This window comes from Oryx dammah, unplaced genomic scaffold, assembly GCF_014754425.2.
Source record: "Oryx dammah isolate SB20612 unplaced genomic scaffold, SCBI_Odam_1.1 HiC_scaffold_19, whole genome shotgun sequence".
NCBI lineage: Eukaryota > Metazoa > Chordata > Mammalia > Artiodactyla > Bovidae > Oryx > Oryx dammah.
Window position 1 is genome coordinate 36,995,510 of NW_024070203.1, and position 22,737 is coordinate 37,018,246.

The 22,737-nt window shown below is 39.1% G+C and overlaps 1 protein-coding gene across 2 annotated transcripts in view; it reads right to left on the reverse strand.

Annotated features, from left to right (window-relative positions):
• Positions 1–22,737, reverse strand: part of TOX (thymocyte selection associated high mobility group box) — a 305,616-nt gene that overhangs the window by 30,154 nt on the left and 252,725 nt on the right. For both annotated transcript variants that reach the window (XM_040261269.1, XM_040261270.1), the window contains 2 exons: positions 12,645–12,875; positions 1,097–1,177 (listed from right to left, as the gene is read on the reverse strand). In XM_040261269.1, the coding sequence (XP_040117203.1) occupies positions 1,097–1,177; positions 12,645–12,875 (312 nt within the window). The remainder of the gene's footprint in view (positions 1–1,096; positions 1,178–12,644; positions 12,876–22,737) is intronic.

Sequence of the window (22,737 nt, forward strand, 5' to 3'; positions counted from 1 at the left end):
TTTCTGCTGTAATTTTATATACATGCTATGAACTCTTTAATTATACTGAAATTTGTAATGGTATCAGCAGAAAATACAAATAGCTGTGAAAGGATTTAGAAAAATTAGAAAGTGTGAGATCCATAGGGAGGTAATACAGACAAGGTAGGAATTTTAAAGTTAAATAATAAATATTCAGTTTTCCCACAATGTCATACTTTAGAAGTGGAACAGGTTGCATGAGACCATGAAATTTCTTATGTATTTGTATTTTGTGCTCCTTTTTCTTCTGCACATCTTATATTCAGTATACATATTCCCCAAGGAAAAGTAACTTACATAATTACTTTACAGTTGTTGGAAGGGGACTGGGTATTTGTGGATAAAAGAAAGTATTTTTTGTGGGTGAATGGACTGAAGTCCAGAGCCTCACCCGATGCTGAGCCAAATACCAGCCACATCTGGACTTAGGATGACACAGTGTCCAGTCTTCACAGCCTCAGCCTCAGTAGCCTCTGGGACTACTCCCTGAGAAATCTATACAGGGAAATATAGATTTAATAACCCAATACCAAACAGAGTTAACTCCTGAGTTTTTATTATAGCAAGGGTTCATATTTGAGATATTCCAAAGCATAAAATATTTTTAAGGGGTGCTTTCTTTTTCAAATGAAATGATGCATCTTCCCCCCATCTGCTTGCTTATTTTGGTAGGCATACATCCTAATCATGTTGTAATGAGGCTACAATTAAAGACAGTTGCCATCTCCTCAGCAAAGACCAATGGGATGGGGTCGAGGTGCTGGGGGTGGAATACATTTAAAGAGTGGAATGTGGTGAAACAGAAAGCTGGCTCAGGATTAAGAACGTGCTGCAACTAACCCACAAAACAAGTAATCCACAGGTAGGCAACATTATACTAAAGGCCCAAGGGTTGTTCTGGTCCTCTAGGTATGAACAAATATTTCCATAACATACAGCTTTGCTTAGGATTTACTTTTTCAGCAAAGGAGATTGTGCAGAAACGCTGAAGTAATCTTTTGTGCTTTCAAATGACCATCATGGTCTGAGACGAGATGGCCATAACCCGTCCCAAGACCACACAGTTGCACGTTACCTTGGACACCAGGCTGGCTCTGTATGCTGCTAGTTGCTTCAGGTACTCCTTCTTCGCAGCCTCTGTTTTCTTTTTATAGACCTGCAACAACAGAGAGTCTTAAATTAGAAAGTGTATCTGCTTTTGTTTCCAGAGAAGTGGAATGCAGAATGATAATTGTGTGTTCACACACACACACACACACACAATACAATAATACGTAGCTCCCCAAAGATAGTGTTTTCTTACTGAAACAAGTTTTTAAGAAGTATGGCAAGAGATTAAATAATAAAAAGATTAACAATGGTAAAATTTCCCATTTTGCATAAAGCATATGAAGAGATATATCTGGGTTAGTCTGAGAGTGGAGGCAGTTGGTTTGGAAAGATACTATGGCTGGAGGTTCCCAGGGAACCACATGTGAGTAAAGAAGCCATTCATACTTATATAAGGAACAGATAATGTTATACTGCACTCAAATCCTGACATATATAGAGCTTCCCTCATAGCTCAGCTGGTAAAGAATCTGTGAAAGATACTATGGCTGCAAGTTCTCAGGGAATCACATGTGAGAAAAGAAGCCATTCGTACTTATATAAGGGGCAGATAATGCTGTAGTGCACTCAAATCCTGACATATATCTCTTTGCTAAATACAAAAACAAGGACAGATTCCAAAGATGATCAATAAAGTTCAACATGCTAATCAAAGAAACAGTTATGGAGTTTGCAGGTTCATCACTAATTTAAAGTTTTGTGCCTTGAAGTTCTATTTTCAAAGACTCAGCAATCAGTGATGGCAGTCGAAGTCACATTTGGGAGTGGGCTGGGGACCCTGAGTGGCTGCGGACTGCACATGTGCCGTGACTGCACATGTGCCGTGACGTGTAGTCTGCTCTGGTCATGCCCTTTCCAGAAAACACAAAAAAACACATGGTATGGATGTGTGGATGCCTCAGTGTGAAAAGGTAAAAATGTTCTGAATTGAGTTTCAATTTATAGCAGCTTTTCATTTTTCATAGGAAATCATCTTGCAAATACAAGTAAAATCATCCTAAATTGAGCAAAAGTACTGAAAAACAACTTGCTGGTAGGCGAAAGGTCACATCGCTAAGCTAACAAAAAAAAAGTTATTAGAGTCGAAAATGAAAGATAAGCAAAGTGAATACACTTTGTCTGCTATCATTAAGGTAATTCTTTCAAGGCTTTAGAGCCTGCTTTTGTCAATCTTTTGAAATCAGCCCAAAAGAACAATATGTTTTTCACCATTGGATGCATTTTCATCGATACAACTATTTTAAATTTCCCACATCTTGAATTTTACAGCAAGGAATGAGGCCTGGCTACTACTTTGTAATGCTGAGCTCAAAACCAGACACGGCCAGTGTGAAAAGTGGCTTTAGAATTAGTCAAAGTATTAAATATAAATTATGTGTAAAGACCAAATATCTACCAAAGTCAGCAGCAGAAGTCAATTTATGGTTTCTGATGTGGAAGGTGGTTTGCTGAGGCCGGTCCCCGACTGTGAAATTTAAGGTGTGAGAAATATTACCTACTCATAAATATTTTAATTAAAGCAGAACATTTTACTTAAAGTAAACAAATGAGTAACCTTGTCAACAGAATTTTAAAGGACCCTATGAAATGAATGTGCTCATTGTTCTCCCTTAGGGAGCGCTTCAGCCTAGTCTTTCATATTTGGCATTTTGGTATATTATAATAAAGGCAACTATAATAAGGCAATTATGAATTCATACAATAGTATCACACAATCATTGTGTCATCTTTACAATACATGGAACTAAAGAAATTTAAAAGAAATTTTTTAGTAAGAAGTCAATCAATCAATTACAGGAAAATTTTTTCAATTACAGGAAAATTCTTAATTTACTGAGCTAATTATTAGAAGTCAAATTCAGATTCTTTTTTAGACACCCATATATGAAAACAAATAAACACTAAATTCCAGCAAAGTCTTTGAACAGTATGATTCATGTATATCATATGCTTTGGTTCAGTCAGAATGGGAAATATGGAGCTCTCTTGCTTTTTGATTGATTTATTTCTTTCTTCAAAGACAGATTTCTGTTTGTAGTTCTCCCTCCAATCTCTTCCACAAGACATACTTTTTATTATGAATGACCTTAAACTGACAATGTTTACATTTACTTTTAATACCTTAAAACTGTTTCAAGAGGGTTTTTCTCCCACACAGACAGAAATCCTATTCAGGACTTTGAAGCAAATATTTAACAAAAATATCTTCGATGGCAGTACGCTTTTGTAAACTTGAAGCATTTCTATCATGTTTTTTATTCATGTTACTCTAGGTGACCTCCTTGGACAGCTAACTAGGGTTCATTTAGCTTCCAAAGGCAAATATTACACACGTGGGTCCACAGCATTGCCTGAAGCCTCATTTTCTAAGTAGCACAGGTAAGACAGTATTCAGATGGCCCGACTGTAACATCTATCATCCTTCTTGCCCTCGGTTTCTATCGAAGAAACAGCAGCATTACTACAGTGGGGCTCCCAGTGGTTAACATCCCACAAGGTGTTAACTTTCCTGAAATTTATTAACAACCCCGGGAGAAAGGCGGCAACTCAGTGTGTTTCAGGCTGGATGTATGCCCCCTGGATTCAGGGGAGATCGATGTCATTATGGGATTCCTGACTAGCATTCAGAGCACCCTGTTTCCTCCAGATGGCTCCCTATCGGCTATTGATGACCGGCTATGTGGGATCATCCTACACGTGCCTAAATACCACTTTAGGAAAGAGGAAACTCATCACGTCACATTACACGGCTTGATGGGTCTGCTCTTCCCTGAATGGCTGCAGATCTTCAGAGGGAGGATTCAAAGGGTGGTGATTTCAGGAGGTATGTTTCTGTAATTGTGTCTAAAGGGGGGTACCCTGGATCAGAACTAAAATCTGAGGTGGCTTCCCCTACAGTAATTTAGAACCTCCACCTTTGAGAACTAGCTAATGGCTCAAATATTATTCACCCTGTATGTCCTTGTGATGCTACCCTCTAAAATTGCACAAGGATGCTTTCTGAATCCTGTATTTGATGCAGATGTCTGAAGAAGGACCTCAAATATATGAGAATGATTAAAAAACATGTAAGAATTCCACATACTGAAATTCTTCCTTTAGAACAGATAATTAAAAATCATCAGTAAAAAGTTCCACAAAAACGTTTCAAAGCTCTATTTATGGATGGAGAAAACTCTTTCACTTGCAGAAACCAAAGATGACGCTGACTGCATTTGCAGTAGCAGTCCACTGCAATGATCAAACCTTCTAACCTAGGGGATGGGTCTGATTTACATCAAAGTTAGGTTTGGGAAAGAAATGGTCTCTCTCTCTCTCTCAGGGAAAGACAAATATTTTAAAGAAATGTGATTCACACAGTAAATATTAGTACTCAGCTGAACTACAAAATGGCTTCCAAATGGGCTACAGCTGTTTGAAATAAAGTGCAAAGTTGGCCAGATGAGGATTTAAAAATCATAATACATCATTTATCATTTTCCCCAGCTCATCCAAACACTTTTGAATTCATCCTGTCCTACCTTAGTTAGTTGCTGTGGTTTGTTATTCTAAGAAAGCTACCATACCCTATCTAAGGATTGCATCTCAGCAGTTAAGTTAAAACATATATATAATGGCTAAACTAAAACATACCTCAAATGGCAGTTCTAGAGAATCCAAATTCTGTTCATGTAACCTAGTGATTCTATGAATCATTTTTTAAGTTGCACTACATTCCAGCATGTATACACATTTTTATAAGTGAATAATCTCTAATTAAAATCAGCAATTCAGTATCAGTGACTACGGATGCACTCAAACAGAAAACATTCTAATACAACCTGTCATTTTGCTTTTTTCACTTTCTGCTCCTTCCCCAAACAATCCATCTAACTTATATAGAAAAGTAAAATCTTATAAATACCATTTAATTCCTTCTTCCTTCCTTCTTTTTGGCTCTGGTCCCTAGTTAATCCCTAGTTGTAGTTTATTCAACTCTTTGCAGTAATAATAAGAAAAAACACAGCTCTTCTAATTCTGGATTTTATTCAAACACTACAAAACTAAAGGCACTTTTCTTTTTGGTTAACTTCAAATGCAGTTTTTCCCCAGTATAATTTCATATTTATAGAAAATGCTTAGAAACATGGTTATGTAAGAAATAATAATTTAATCTCATTTCCCTGTAATATACAGTACTTGAGAAATTAACGTTTGCAGCATCTTTGAATGCTATTATTATTTGGGACAGTCAGAGCAAGTGCATCTGTGTTTACACAGAACTTAGTTCTTAAATGCAGTTAAATTTCCATTTGTGTAACTTGCTCAGCATTTTCTTAAGCATTCCAGAAGTCAGAGAACTTTATAAAGTGGTATTCAGAGAACTGAAAACATTATACAACATGACAAAAATTTTGCTATAGATTCTTTTTGGGATCCATCAAATGCAAACACATTGTCTACACAATAATGGGGTAACCTGTTTCTGGAATGGTAGGGATCAGAAGCAAGCTCCTCATCTGAAAATATGGCTGCAAAATACATCTGTCAGTTTATTAAATGAGGATAAGAGAGTGTAATGTCATTCAATTATACTTAACAATATAGTGAGTATCTGTTATGTTCCTGCATGGTGTGAGGAACAGAAGCTACAAAACCAAAAAAAGTATTAAAATATGCTTCTATTGTGTGCATTTTTTGTGTCAGGCATATATATACATATATCTAATCAAACTGGTTTGGTATCTGAGATTTATCTCTGTTTATGCAACAGCCCCTCCTGGTTACATGCGATCTCCCTTGGATGCCTCATTCAGACCCCAAACCACAGGGCAGCCCTTTCAGCAGGGCAGTTTGGCACATAGCAGGTGCTTGGGAAATGCCTGCGATAGAGTGTATAATCCCTGGTCTCAGGTTTCTCCTCTGTGAGTCAGCAAGGGTGTGGTACTCACGGTAGAACACCAAACTGCATGTTCTAAATTAGGGTGGGCATCAGTGGGGACAGAGGATTTGGTACACAAAGAGATAACCTGCCCTCCTGAAACATGTTTACCAATAATACACAAAGCCCAATGGACCTGAGTGAGTATTACGTTCAGATTCTCTCCCTGCTGACGTCATGGAACCGTTCAAGTGAAATGTCTGCTCTCTCTGTGTATCAGCATGGAGTATTTCCATGTGTACTCTGTATTTACACCAGGAAGGTGTGCCACAACCCCATTTATGTACCAATTAATTATAGGTATATAGACCTGTGATTTAGAAATATGTTCACCATTGGGTATAGTATTTCCAACTGCCGTTTCAAGTTTTTATGAATATTAATATAAACTTGCCTCACCTTCTACAGTTTTTAAGTGAACAATTGTTTTATATATCTTTTACACCTATCATTAAAACAATTGGAGAAAATGCCTAATGTTTATAAGGAATTGGCCAAGATAAACACATGTGTGAATGCTATGGTAAAACAGGATTTTAGTTAACCTTAAGTATTGTTGACATAAAATCCAAATTTTATCATAAGATATGGGGCGGGGGTGGGGGAAGGCCCTGGCAGCGCTTCTGTAGTGGGTATTTGAGCACCAATGAGGAGTAAATGATTTGATTCCACGGGCTCAGAGGATTTGTCAGCTGCCTCGTAAGTATAATTCTGGCTCTTCATATCCCTGCTGCTTCTAATTTAGCAGGACAGGCTCATAATTGAAGCAAATTAACTATTTACACTTGCCACTTCTACCAGGGGAAGAGGACACAGCAGCAGGAAAGAATGAGCAGGAAATTACATTCTTCCCACTTGTGTCAGACCTGCCCTTATATAAACACATTAACAGTAATTTCATGAGGCGTCAAACATAGGAATAAATACTGAGGGATGAAATAATGAGGTGCTGCTATTGAGCTGAACTGCTATGGCTAATATCCTTGGATATGAATTATGCATCCTGAAAGAAGGCATATGTTACAATATTCAAACAGTTTCCCTGCAAGTGATATCTGCTCATTAGGCTCTGGATCGCGAGGTAAACCTGCTCTCTTCTCCCACGACAGGGCAGCATTTACAAAAATATGCTCTCTGGGCACCGTGGGCTGTGGTTTCTCCTGAATACACCAAACCCTGAACAGGCCTTCCACTCCATTTTTAGCCTAACAGCGTGTTTATTTAGCTCTTTGGCTGAAGCTTTAAAGCCATTTAATGTAATGTAAACAAGAACATTTTGTTTGTAATTTGCTAAATGTATTACAGCCCAACTGTGTCTCCAATTAGGAACTTAAGGTTCATTTAGTAATTTACATCTGGTTCTGATTTAAGGTGACTTTCCTTTCCCACTTAGGAGCTGACTTTCCGCGGCTAAAAAGGAACCAAGAATGCTTTATAGCTCTTTGGACCGAACTCGTCTGCTTCAAAGCTGGATGGACTCTTTAATTTAATGGGGTTTGACTTTGATGACCAGAATCACAGAATTCAGAATAACGGGGAAATACAGGAAATTCAGCTGGACCTTCATAAACAAAGATGCTGAGGGTTGCTCAAACTCCAAGGAGTCTCATATAAAGGGCATGATCTTGTTACGTTATTATTTTTCTTTCTCTGTAGGTTCCAGTCAATGAAAGAAAAGTAGCAAAGACCAACATCACCGTCACACTTATGTTTTATTTCCCTTTCTCTAGCTGGTGCCTTTTGGAAACGACTTCCTGTGTCTCTGAACCAGGCTCTCCACTGTTGTAGGATTCATTAGCATTTAAAACCTTCAGCTGGAATCCCAAACACAATCCCCGCTCCCCTTCCAGATTCAGCCCCATCTTCGAAAGTATTCAAATGGAGAGATCTCTGATATGTAAAGTTTGTTCAGTGGCTTTGGTAGGAACAACTCATAAGGGAGGTTTTGTGTTCCTGGAGGATTTTTATCACTTCTTTTAGCTTCCTTCTGATTTCTCTTCTTTGAGAGATTCTTTACAGAAATCAAAGTACATATAGTTTCTCCCTTTCCGGGGCTTCTGAAAATAAAGACCTGCCCATCTGCAGTGGCTTCTCAGCCCTGCCTAGACTCCACAGAGAGGAAGCATGTGACACACACATACACAGCAGCCCCCTTAGTCCTGTTCTCTCTGGCTGGCAAGAAAACACTCAATTGTAATCTCACTAATAGCTGTTTTTCCTTAAATATTGTAATTTTCTGAGCCCCTAATAAGTCATCAATAATTTTGCCCATTTTCCCCAGTTTGTGTTTATATTTGGAGCTGTTCATAATTGTGGGCTATTATGACAACGGGATTTCTGAACAATGGTGGTGCATGAAATCCTAGCCTTCTCCTTGAACCAGCTGCCTACACAAAGCCAGCAGCATCACGTGGGGGCTGTTCTGCAACATGCACATTTGTCCTAAATTTTGAAGTTTAATGGTCTGCCTCTAACTGGCTCCGGTAAACATTCCTTTAAAAATACATAGCAGTATGTGTGCTCTCCAATTTGAATATTAAATGAGAGTAAAATACAATTAAATTAAGTTTGAAACAGAGATATTATGTTGGCACCATGAGTCAACATAAAGGGAAGAACAGGTGGTAATAAACCATAATAACTCTTTTGGATATTTTGCTGAAATTCTCTTGATGCCCAAAACATGCATTCTAGGTGGGCATGTGCGCTTTGCGGGCAATTCCCGCAAACTGTCAGAGACGGGCTGCCACGTGGCTCACGGCAGGCCCAGCTGATGCAGTATGTCCCTTCTATAAGCAAGGCATCTGCTCTCACTCACTGAACCCTCTCCCTGCTTGTCCCTGGGATGGACTTGCACCCGTATATGTCAAAAACCACCCTTTTTGACATACTCTGATAGTGGTTTCATTATCTTTATTAAGCAAGATCATCTTTTAAGAGGGAAGAATAAGCTATGCTGAACCCCTGTCAAGTCAAAGGAACAGAAGGCATGGGGACAAACTATCTCAAGTGACTCAAACTGATCCCAGTACCTTGTTTTGGTAATGGTGCTTGAGTGTTAAAATACTAACTTCTCTATAAGAGAATAAGTTATTTCTATTAATATATCTCCCTGAGTAATCTTGAAATAATTTTTTTAAACAATTGCATTTTGATTATGGAATTGCTTTATAATACTCAGTGAGTTAAATACGGTCTGTGTTATGCTAAGTTGCTTCAGTTGTGTCCAACTCTTTGCGACCCCGTGGACTATGGTCTGCCAGGCTCCTCTGTCCACAGGGCTCTCCAGGCAAGAATACTGAAGTGGGTTCCCATTCTCTCCCCAAGGGGAGCTTCCCAACCCAGGGATCGACATCACATCTCTTAGGTCTCCTGCATTGGCAGGTGGTTTCTCTACCATTAGGGCCCCCTGGGAAGCCCCCAGGTAGGGTCAGCTATTATATAATCTCATCCTTTATTTATAAAACACATTCTTCAACCCCCCAACTATTTCTGTTAAGAGAGAACCCAAAGAAAGACTCATTACAAGTTACTTATTAAATTGGAAACAAAAGAAAAAGAGGAGTGTTTTGTTATCACAATACACAATTAAAAAGCCTTAAGTATTATGTCATAATTGTGATCCTACTTCCATTAGAAAGGCTCAGAGCTGAGTTTGAAAGGCAGATGGGAGAATGGGAGTCATTTCTCTTTTTAGCACGACACTGGAGAATAGTGACTCTCATATTCTTTGGGTCTGTAAAGACCTTACCTGGTCAGACCAAAAATGTGGACTATTATCTCAGTGTTCCCCTCTTGCTATAATAAAAATAAAAGACTGTATTACAATAGAATTAGTAGGGAAATCCTGAAGCTTTATATTTGTTGCCTTGAGGAACTACCCAGTTTTCATCATAAGAACATTATTCTTTTCCACTAGAAACATGAGAACAGGCACTGACCTTGAATTGATAATGTAAAGGATTTGATCGTGGGCTAGGAAAGAGCTGTGTAGACCTCCCCCATTTAAGCTCCTCTAGTAAATGTGGGAAGTAATTAGGAAAAGATATCCAGGGTTAGAAAAACAGACAAGAGAAGTCAGATTGGTGGTAGCACTGGCAACTGAAATTTCTTGACATAAAACCAAAGGAGCGCATGTGAGCCTTTGAGCAGCATCCCCAGCTTGCTGCCAGGTTGCAGAAGGGATCACTAATGTCCTCTGATTACAAGTTGCCATCACAGTCACTAGGGAAGGCAATCACCTTCTGGATGTCTCTTCTGGGAAATTCTATTGCACTGAAGCCTGGCCCCTATCCACGACTACACACGGGCTGTCTGAGCAGGGAGAGAGGTTACGTCCTGGTGCCCAAGCCATGGGTAGAGCAGGACAGGGGTGGGGCTGGGGTTCCTGGTGGAGGTGCACTCAGTTTCTCAATCCATGAATAAGCCCCTGTGTAGAATTCCACCGTGTGTCTCCAACATCAGTGGGGAACCACACTTTGGCTTTGGGACTGTGAGAGCAAACTGATCCAAGTTAGGAGAGAAACCGGCTCTGAAGTCTCAAAAAACTATATTAAGTTTTCAGTGGAATCACAAAATACAATGTCAACCACTCTATTTGTGAGGGTATTTTAATCGTGGTATGGTTTCCATCCTCAGAGATGACTCTTGTAGCAGAGTTCTACATAGCAGGCCCTATGAAGCCCTTTGCTGGGACTGGCAGTCTTGAAAAGGATATAATGTGTAGAGATTTCAGACTGTACAGGACAGCTTTGACTTATGTAAAGGGGAGTTGGAGAGAATTGGAAGAGTAGGTTTAGCTAATGTTCTGTTAGCAGTTGGTTTTACCATTACAGCTATAATTGTTTTTATAAATTGGTTAGAAAAGAACTGTAGGTTGAATGATAAGTTCTAGTCATGGTGTAGTCTTAGACAAATCAAACAACGAATGGGACTCTGTCTTATTCTCTGCTCTCCCCCCCAGTGTCTAGAAAAGTGCCTGGGGCACACAGTAAATACTCAATAAATCTTTGTCGAATGGATGAGTGACTGAATTTAACTGGCCCCATTTCATAACCTGCAAAATTCAGAAAACAGCATCTATGAATACTGTGTTGAACAAATGAAATAAATCACGTAAAACTGTTGTTAAAATATCAAACACAATATACTTTGTAGATGCTGACAGATACTACGATATTTAGGTTCTTAGAGATGTACACAGGTTTGAGATGTTCTCTTTCTTACATACTTCCCTGGACCTGAGGAGGAGAGGTAAAAGTCTTTGTTAAGAATCCAATATGGGACTAACCCATCATGAATGCAGTTCAGTTTTCTGTAGCATCTGAAGCTGCATCCACTTCGTCCACATCCAGTGACTGAACTTTAATGATAATGTTTGTCTAATTTTTCCTTCATGATAATGAAATTCTAGATGGTGACAATAGCAATCTAGTCCTGGCAATCTAGAAATCTGGGATCAATACTGCTTCTTTGTTGAAGTGGATTCTGTCTATACATGAGCTTCCCTGATGGCTCAGACAGCCTGAGAACTTGCCTGCAAATGACCCAGGTTTGATCCCTGGGTTGGGAATCCTCTGGAGAAGGAAATGGCTACCCACACCAGTATTCTTGCCTGGAGAACTCCATGGACAGAAGAGCCTGGTGGGCTACAGTCCACGGAATCCCAAAGAGATGGATAAGACTCTTTCCACAATTCCCATCCTCCTTAAGACCTTCTGGATGACTTACACTGTGGCTGAGATACAAAGTGTCTCACGCCCCTGCTCCCCACCAGTGTGGTCCTCAGTCACACCATGGCAGTCCACAAGATGAGAAAATAATCAGGTATCTGGGCCCATTTAATACAGCCTCGCAATATGGTACAAGAGGGATTGAATAACATACTCTAGTGGTCTTTAGGGAATGGCTGAGGTAGAGATCCTTAAATCCGAGGTTCATTTAGCAAAGAGCAAAGAGAGTTTTGATGACAAAAGAGTAAATACTAAGTGCTGAAGAGAGGTGTGGACAGTTCTCAAAATGCCTTTAGTGTTTCTTTTTCTGTCTTTAGGATCACATTGGCAGCATTAAGGAATGAGGTAATCCTGGCTTGGATATGTAGAAGCCCTTCCAAAAGTAACTACACCATATAAACTTTGAAACAGAGGAGCTAAGATGCTACTTATAACAGCAGTAAAGGAATGTACAACCATGTCAGAGTCCCCTGAAGTCTGGTTCTAGTGGGGCACATTCTCAGCCTTGGTTCTAGTATCCGAGGAATTCACCCAATGACCAGGCTTCCCAGGTGGTGCTAGTGGTAAAGAACTTTCCTGCCAGTGCTGGAGACATAAGAGATATAGGTTTGATCCCTGGGTCAGGAAGATACCCCTGGAGGAGGGAACGGCAACTGACTCCAGTATTCTTGTCTGGAGAATCTCATGGACAGAAGAGCCTGGTAGGCTACAGTCTGCAGGGTCATGAAGAGTTGGACATGACTGGAGCTACTACACACACACACACCAGCACACACCCAACAACCTCAGAAGCCATTTCTTTAGGATGCACACACCTTCTCAAATCATGTTGAAACATCCATTTTTGTATCTTTTCTTACCTGTTTTTGCTCTTCACCCAAACCATCCCACATGGAAGCCACAATTTTAGAAACTTCACCAAAGGTAGCATTTGGATTTTGGCCCTTGATGGCAGCCTGAGTATCACGGAAGAATAACGCATAGGCAGACACTGGCTTCTGTGGCTCATTAGGGTCCTTCTTCTTCTTCTTTTTGGGGGTTTTTGGTTTTTTCCCCATGTCAGAGGCAGGTCGTTTCTCTCCACCATTGATCTGAAATAAAACAAAATCTGAATTATAGAAGAACTAAATGAATTTAGGGGCAGATCATATTGCTCTTCCTTGAAACTTACGCAGGTATACTCACCCATACACATCACACAAACACAGACAAGTGAGGGCCCCTGGCTCTAAGGGCCACTTAGTTTTGTTTTTTCTGTTTTTCAAGTAAAACTTATTTCATGTAATTTTCATATTCATCCTCTTCAAGCCTAATTTACATAGCTTTAACACAACCTTACTGATTCTCTTTATAATACTATTGTACTGTTAGATATTATACCTTAACACTCTCAGCTTTTCCTTTTTCTCCTGCAGGAACTGAATGACGAGCAGCACTGTGATAGTCAGCAGGAGATTCCTCCTGTAGTAACCCCATCCAACCTGTTTTATTTTGGGGAGTTTATCCTTTTCTTCCTAATTGTGATTTTTCTTTTGACTGGGCTGGGTTTTCCCACTGTGGGCTTTTCTCTAGTTGTGGCGAGTGGGGACCCCCCTCCAGTTGTGATGTGAGGGCTTCTCACTATGGTGGCTTCTTTTGTTGGGAAGCAAGGGCTCTTGGGCGTGTGAGCCTCAGTGGTTGTGGCTCCCGAAGGCCCCAGAGCACAGGCTCAGTAGTTGTGGCCCACAGGTTCAGCTGCTCTGAAGCCCGTGGGATCCTCCTGGCCAAAGGATTGAACCCGTGTCTCTTGCATCGGCAGGCAAACTCTCCATCACTGAGCCACCAAGGATACCCCTAATTATGATTTTTAAATGACAGTGGGCAACATATCCAGTGAATAAAGTTGAGTGGCTCCTGGTATTGCACTTAGTCTGTGGAATGCTGCTGGGAAATCCTAGTAATGTTCATGGCTTAGAATGGCATAATCCAGACCCTAGATCAGTGCTGTCCAACAGGACTTTCTGCTAAGGGGGTAAAGTTCTAAAATCTGTGCTATTCAATATAGTTGCCACTAGCGACACATAACTAATGAACATACGAAATGCAGCCAGCAGGAATAAGAAACAGAATTTTAAATTTTATACAATTTTAATTGCTTTAAATTTAAATAGCTAAATGTGGCTAGTGGTTACCATATCGGAGAGCGCGTCTCTGGAAACTAGACTCTCAAATCTAGACATTTCTAGCACAGCTTTAACACTCAGTTTAAGGAAAGATTGCATTTCTTCCCATTGTCCTTGAGTATGAATATTTGGATAATCTAAATTGTTATGATATTGTGATGCAAGTGGGAAAAAAATACAATGTATTTTAGACATCTGCATTTGAACTTGGATATTAACTAGTTAATATGTGATGTCCTGTTATCAACATCTATAGAATGAGATGTCTGGGCTACAATTCTTTCTAGTTCTAGAATTATATGAATCTACATGAGTACTGAGTAGTGCTGTCTCCGGAGGAATCCTCTTTCCACCTGCCTCTCCCACCAGGACAAGGGCCCCCATGCACTGTCCCCTGATGAAGTCACCATTATCAGGGAGGTTCTGCACCATCACTTCTATCGCTGTGATGGCTGTTGCTTTTCTCTTCTTGGCAAACACGCAATATGTATATTATTCAGATAAATTGCCAGGCAAGGTAATCTGTGTAAAACAGCCACCATTGGATACGAAGTATGAGCTCCTGAGAGGCTGGTGGATGTAACATCAGAAGATCCACACTCACGTCCTCTGTTACTACGTTTAGCTGTGAAATCTTGGCAAGTTACATCATTTTTCTGGGCCTCCATTTCCTCTACTGCAAACCAGTTGCAGTGCCATTGTGTGATTACTGAGATGATATATACATAATATGGTCAAAATTTTAAAGTGGTATTCAGATGTTAATTATGACACAGTAATAACTTTTTACTGAATGAATGGAAAGAAATGACCTTAACACTAATTTGTGATGCCATATGGTCATGGCTTAAAAGATATGCCCTGAGAACCAGAGACAGGAAAAACAAACAAACAAAAAGATAAGCGAATTCTTTGGCTTTGTCTTTAGTTAAAAAGCTATGGAACAGATTATTGTTTTGAAACTGTCAGCTGAAGCAGATAAACAACCCTTTGGGGACAGGAGGCTCTGAACCTAGTAGACAGACTGACATAGATCAACACTAGAAGGTGACTTCCCCAGGAAGGGTTTCAGGTGATCCAGTGAGATGACTGGTCCTCAAGTTAATGAGCCAAAGGACAAGAATGCTGAGACTGGACTGAGTGGATACTGGGCAAACTGGGGTAACGGCTCTAAACTAAACATGTAGGTAAATATGATCTCAATGCTCATTCTCAATGGTTGAATGTTAGAATCACCTGGGAAACTTTTAAATAATAGCCTCGTGTCCAGGCTTTAGCTCTATACTGATTAAATCACAGAGTCTAGGAGCTGGAGACACTGGCCTTAGTCACCCTTAACTCTGTTCCTCTAACTACCTTTTGATACTTCAGACATGCAACAAACAAACAAGCAAAGCTTCTCTTTGCCCCAAGGTTACACAGAGCCACAGCTTTCTTCTCTTCACAGTCAGACTCCTCCACGTGGTTATGCTGACTGTAGGCAACTCCTGCGCCTTCCCATCACTTAGGCTCTCAAAAAGGTCATCGAGGACCACAGAGCTAAATCCAGGGGACTTTTCAGTCTTCCCCTGACTTGATTTTTCACTGTGAGTGTCCTGTCTCTTCCAAAGTTCACAGTCTTTGGATTTTATGCCCACCTTGCTGTCCTCACTGTTTCTAGAATCATTTTTAGGCCCATCCAACTCTACCTGACCACTAAATGGTAGTGTACCTGACTTTTTTTTTTTTTTTTGCTGTAGACTGTCTTCTCCTGTGAATTTGTACTTAGGGAATCTCTTAAGATGCAGGGTTTCCAGTAACAATTGTGGGTGGATGAGTGTCAACTTCATTTCCTCTGAATTTTGAATGCATAAAAACCATTGCTATTTGACATCTTTATCTTCTTTGTATGCTTTATAATTTCCAAATTTTCTAAACATAACTATTTCTATATTAAAAACAATAAAATATCAAGAAGAGAAATAAAAAGGATTCAAGAAAGACCACAATGAAGAATGCTAAAAGTGAAGGGATCATGACATTGGAGGTCATACTTCATCAAGGATTGGAATATGTAGACAATGGAACACAGTGTATGGAAATAAATGCTTACCCACATGGAATATTTACCTGGACTCCCTATAAATTTTAACGGAAAAAGTTTCAATTTTTAGGATTTCAGATCTGACACACTGAAATCTCCATGACTGCAGATTATATCAATCTTTGTAGAAAATAATCAAATGTCAGTTATATAGAGAAATTTCCTATGACTCAACTGTAAATGTTTTTATTAAAAGATTTCCCCTGAATAATTGAAATTGTTTCCCTATTCCACTGTCTAAAATTGTGTTTGAACAACTGATCTTTATGCTTCCTTACTTAAAAAAAATTTTTTTTTATTGAAGGATGATTGCTTTACAGAATTTTGCTGTTTTTTGTCAAACCTCAACATGAATCAGCCATAGGTATACATACATCCCCTCCCTTTTGAACCTCCCTCCCATCTCCCTCCCCATCCTACCCCTCTAGGTTGATACAGAGCCCCTGTCTGAGTTTCCTGAGCCATACAAGAATTCCTATTGGCTATCTATTTTACATATGGCAATGTAAGTTTCCATGTTACTCTTTCCATATATTTAATGCTCTCCTCCCCTCTCCCCATGTCCATAAGTCTATTCTCTATGTCTGTTTCTCTACTGCTGCCCTGTAAATAAATTCCTCCATACTATTTTCCTAGATTATGTGTGTTAGAATACGATATTCATCTTTCTCTTTCTGACTCACTTCACTCTGTATAATAGGTTCTGGGTTCATCCACCTCATCAGAACTGACTCAAATGCATTCCTTTTTATGGATGAGTAAATATTCCATTATGTATATGTACAACTTCTTTATCCATTCACCTGTCAATAGACATCTATGTTGCTTCCATGTTCTAGCTATTGTAAATAGTGCTGCAATGAACAATGGGATACATGTGTCTTTTTCAATTTTGGTTTCCTTGAGGTATATGCCTAGGAGTGGGATTGCTGGGTCCTATGGTGGCTTTATTCCTAGTTTTTTAAGGCATCTCCATACTGTCTTCCATAGTGGCTGCGTCAATTTACATTCCCACCAACAGTGCAAGAGCGTTCCCTTTTCTCCAGCATTTATTGTTTGTAGACTCTCTAGCATTTATTGTTTGTAGACTTTTTGATGATGGCCATTCTGACTGGTGTGAGGTGATACCTCATTGTGGTTTTGATTTCATTTCTCTAATAATAAGCGATGTTGAGCATCTTTTCATGTGTTTGTTAGCCATCTGTATGTCTACTTTGGAGAAATGTCTGTTTAGGTCTTTTTCCCACTTTTTGATTGGGTTGTTTGATTTTTCTAGCATTGAGTTGTATGAGCTGCTTGTGTATTTCGGAAATTAATTCTTTGTTAATTGTTTCATTTGCTATTATTTTCTCCCATTTTAAGGGGTGTGTTTTCACCTTGCTTATAGCTTCCTTTGCTGTGTAAAACTTTTAAGTTTAATCAAGTCCCACTTGTTTACTTTTGTTTTTATTTCCCTTACTCTAGGAGGTTCATAGAGGATTTTGCTTTGATTTATGTCATCGAGTATTGAGCCTATGTTATCCTCTAAGAGTTCCATAGTTTCTGGTCTTACATTTAGGTCTTTAATCCATTTTGAGTTTATCTCTGTGTATAGTGTTAGGAAGTGTTCTAATTTCACTTTTATATGTAGCTGTCCAGTTTTCCCAGCACCATTTATTGAAGAGGCTGTCTTACTTTTTAAATCAGTATTTGGATGACATGGGCACGTTTCAGATCTGCTGGATTCATGTGACACCCATGGTAGCAGGTAGGACAGTTAACCTACTACTGGAAAACGTGGCCCTCCTTTCTAGGGAGTCTCTGCAGAAGCTGGAGCACCGGCTATGGCCAGTGAGAAGCTCTAAGTATCAAGCATACAGAAACCACAAGCTCCTGTTTTGACACAACACATATAACTGTTTTGATAGCAACCCTATAGGAATCTCTAAACAAGTCCATGCAGCCAATCAATTTGGTTGGCTTTCTGGAGGCTTCCCCTATTTTTCTGGCTTATCTTTATTAATAGGGTTAGCCAGATGCAGTCTTCTCCTTTAGGAGAAACAAACATTTTATGATTTCTGCCTCCCTGTTTTCAAGGCTTAGCAGACATCATTTATGTATTATGGAGGGTCACCCCGAGGCTTGACCTGTGTATCTGACAGTGTACTTGAGAGGCACCAAGCTTGAAGCTGGGGTGTTATCCCCCATTATGGCCAGACCACTGGCCAATTTCATAACATTACATCAGCTTTGTCTCTGTGATTCCTGAAAGTGAGAGCATGTTGATATACTGTCTTTTATTTATTTATTAAAAAAATTTTTTTACACTCTCCTTTTAAATACTCATGGTTAATCTTAGGCTGAATTATCTGTCATGCAAGAAAATTGGCATCTGAGTGGACTAATCTATAGGGCACACATAAAATATTTATTTCTTAAGATTCACTGCCTTTTCTTCAGTAATTCAACTAGCTCACTAAAATGATATTCTTAGATCATCATATTCTGACCACTTATAAAACTGCCCTCATAGAACCAAACTATGGCTTAAAATAGTGCCCTTCCACCAAAAGCTGGGGTAAGAGGAAAACACAAAAATAAAAATTATGTATGAAATAATTTTAAGAAATAAAATATGCTTTGAAGGGAATCATTGTTATACTGCTCAGTGTTCCTTGCATAGAGGCTTACTGGGTCTGCTTTTAGAAAGCAATATAACAGGATACAAATCCCCTGCTGTGGCTGGCTGTCTAATGCATCCACACATGTGGGCAGTGCTGTATGAACTGAAAGGCTGTCTGCCACGTGACCACTGGCCATTACCACCTCTGAACACTGGGCATTACCACCTAATTGTGGGGGTCTTATTTTTCACTTTGCATTTGACTTGTGTTTGGGAAGGTACAGAAGTGAGCTGTTATTTTAGTCTGTATAATGAACTGGGAATTTGTCAGGCCTACTTTCTGGCTGTAGTTTCATCATGTATTTAAAAACCACATGATCATTTCTCATATACAAAACCTCCCCAAAGAAAGATATGCTGCTATAATTTAGATCCACTTACATGCCAGGAATGGATTGCATTTTGAAAGACACCTGGCCTTTCTGACCATCAACTATTTGGAATGAACACAATGATGATAAATATGATTGTGGTGAGAAAATGAGCTAAATGGATTTGTAATATGTCCCTGGACCTTAATTTTGAGTATTGTCTGAATGGAGGAAAGTTTATAATTTTATGGCCTAATTTTCCCAGAGACACTGACTACTGTAGTCTAGAGCAGTACTATCTCATGGGATTTTCTAGGAAGATGGAAACGTTCTCTGTACTGTCTGAAGGTAGGCACTAGCCACGTGTGACAATGGAGTATGCTAAGCTAGAGCAAGTGAGGAACTAGATTTTCAAATTTAATTTTAATTAGATTTAAATGTACATGGTCACACAGGACTTGTGGCTACTGTAAGGACTGTACAGGATCGTGTACAGGACACTGTTTTAGAGTATAACATTTCTAGAGTTACTTGGGTTCTAAGACTAGAAGAGTTAAAATTTAATTCCAATGTCATGATCTTGACAATACAGATGGACCATAGAATGCAAAAATATAAAGTCTCCACAACGACAAGCACATTGAGAGTAGGAACAAGGTCCTGTTAATCTTTCCAACGTCACAGCATCAGTACGGAGTTTTACATGCAGTGGATCACCACATGCTTCCACCTGCATTCTACAGTAGAGGGCAAAGGCTTAGAATGACAAGGAAAAGGACATCTGAAACATATACAAAAGTTGTTTGAAAATCATAGCAACTAAGAATATGTCTGGACTTAGGCCTTATTACCATGGACTTTTTCACGCTCTATTAAAGCTCCCATGAAAAAATAAATACATACACAAATGCATAGACATACTGCTCTCACAGTAGCTTTACAAAGATATCTGTGCTCCCTGTATTAACTTTTAGACTGATACCTATTTCCCAAATCCCTGGGGGTGTCTTTATGCTTTTGGTAATCCACCTCCGGTCACGTCTTATTGCTTAATTAAAGTGATGTATTTAAGTTATTTATCACAATAAAACAAAAATTTTCCACTTTAAAAAAGCAATGTGTTAATGGTGTTACTTAGATAGCACTTCTTAAGAATACAGAGTAGAGGAGTTAAGACTTAAGGAAAGAGAATCACTGATATTGAAACGTCCCTGGAGAAGTTGGAAACGTCTATAAGCATATTTAAAATAAACTGCCGCGGTCCCAAAGCCTTTAATGGAGCCGGGAGAGCTGTTTAATGCACACTATCTTGCAGTAATCGCTGTAGTTTAAAATAGATTTTAATCAAGCACCATCTGCATAATAGGCTGAACAAACAACACAGAACTCCACTTATAACTCTTATCATATAAAGTAAATATTATAAAATCTTTGCCATAGAAACAGGGCATATTACAGCACTTTTTGTGATGGTACTGTAACTGAAAAATTCTGCTACTTAAATTCATTCTCTCCTTTCTTTTTAAACTATGCCATCTAAAATCCCCTTACGAGAATAAATTCAAATAAGCATGGAAAGTAAGTCATCTAGTTACTGTGAAATCAGTAAGGCTTTAATACCTCTTTCATTTTACAATTGGGTTTATTATTATCATTAATAATAACTAATTCAATGACTCAAAACATCAGTTATAGGAAACCATATATAAAGTGTTATACTCTTGAGATGATTCACAAGCAGAGGGCATTGTATAGGTTTCATAGTTTGTAAAACATTCATTTTTAGGGATCTTTGAAGATCTTTTCTTCACTTTAAAGTGATTTTGCTGGACAGTAGGCCAAATTTCTTACCTTATATAAGGCCACTGAGTGTTTTTGCTAAAGTCATCCTGAAACAATACTTAATTACCTTTGGCAGAATCAAAGATCCCTAAAAATGAATCTGTTTTACAAACTATTACATACACCTGTTCGGAGAAGGCAGTGGCAACCCACTCCAGTACTCTTGCCTGCAAAATCCCATGGACTGAGGAGCCTGGTGGGCTGCAGTCCAAGGGGTCGCTAAGAGTCGGGCGACTTCACTTTCACTTTTCGCTTTCCTGCATTGGAGAAGGAAACGGCAACCCACTCCAGTGTTCTTGCCTGGAGAATCCCAGGGACGGCGGAGCCTGGTGGGCTGCCGTCTACGGGGTCGCACAGAGTCGGACACGACTGAAGCGACTTAGCAGCAGCAGCAGCACATACACCTGTTAGTTATGTCTATCAGTTTTGTTAGATTCATTTGGTCTTTTCTAAGTTTACCTATCTAGGGTGATACATTTATTTATTATTTTAGGTTAAAAATTTCTCTTGCCTCACAGAGAATGCACAAGCTGTTGATACACAGTTCAGATGAATAAAATGCTAGGTAGGCACCTGCGTGTAGCCTCAGTTTAGTTCAGGTGCTCAGCAGTGCCCTACTCTTTGATCCAATGGACTGCAGCACGCCAGGCTTCCCTGTCCATCACCAACTCCCGGAGCTTGCTCACTTGTCTCACTTGAACTTTAGTCCATGACTTAATCAAGGTATGCTCAGTTATCTAGAGTATGAATCATCTAAGAACATTTACACCCAGGAAACATCACATTGTAGTATAATCTAGCTACTTAAATGGATTTAGGAGCTATTATTTGGAATTGAGTACTAACTGGCTGCTTGACTGAATTTCACTATTTTCTCCAAAACTACTTCGCTAATAAGCTCACTCTTAACCACTGGGATACTTTATTTCTGATAAATGAATACATATTAGTTGCTCGGATCTAAGAAATTCTTAAAAGTATCATACATATTACATCATGTGAAGTGTTCAACAATTGTGTAATAAATACAGTTCAATGTGGGAAATACCAGGCTTTTGAAACTCAATTTTAAATATTCTGTCCTAATGCTAGACAATGTGGCTTGACATTTGGTTACTTGACTTCTGTCTGCCTACCATTTTTACTTTATTCTAGGAATCGTTTAGCCTTCAGAACAATAGTAAATAAAAAGTACTTTTTTAAGGCTTATTTAATTGATCCTCTAGAGACATCCTATTTTCTTTGAGAAAAAAAAAAAACCCTTCTCTTTCTGTTCAGTATGTTAATGCATACTAGATGAACTACCAAGTTAGTAAGAAACTCTTAAAAGCAAAAACAAGCAAATGCAAGAACCCGGAGAAGCAAGCAGAGTACTAAGGCCAACTTTTGTCTTGAAGACAACTGCTGAACCTGGTGAAATTGAGTCAAAGATACAGCAGATAGAGGATGAAGCCCATGACTGACCAAAAAAAGTGGGATGTTTAATGGGAGAGTTCCTATTAAAAGTCAGGACTGAAAAGAATTAGACTTTCTGAGCAGGGTGAAATAAAATGATTTGCCTGGCATGTTCCCTCCCAATACCTGCAAGGATGATTCTGAAGGCAAGGGGAAGAATATCTTTTGTGATAATTCACAAACAGAAGCCAGCATTTGTAAAGATTTATACCCTGAACGCATATGACTCTAGTGATCTGAAAAACTTTTAAGCCAAAAGTGGCTCTAGATTGTAACGGTCCAAGCCACTTGGCAGAAGCAAACACAAACCATCTTTAGAGGAGTCCACTTTCAAACCAGGTCAAATAGAATTCTCATAAAGTTCTAAAGAATATCAGCTCTTATTCCAAAAGCAAAAAAGCAGAATGAATCAAGGCATTAAAACCAAAGGCCAGTGGC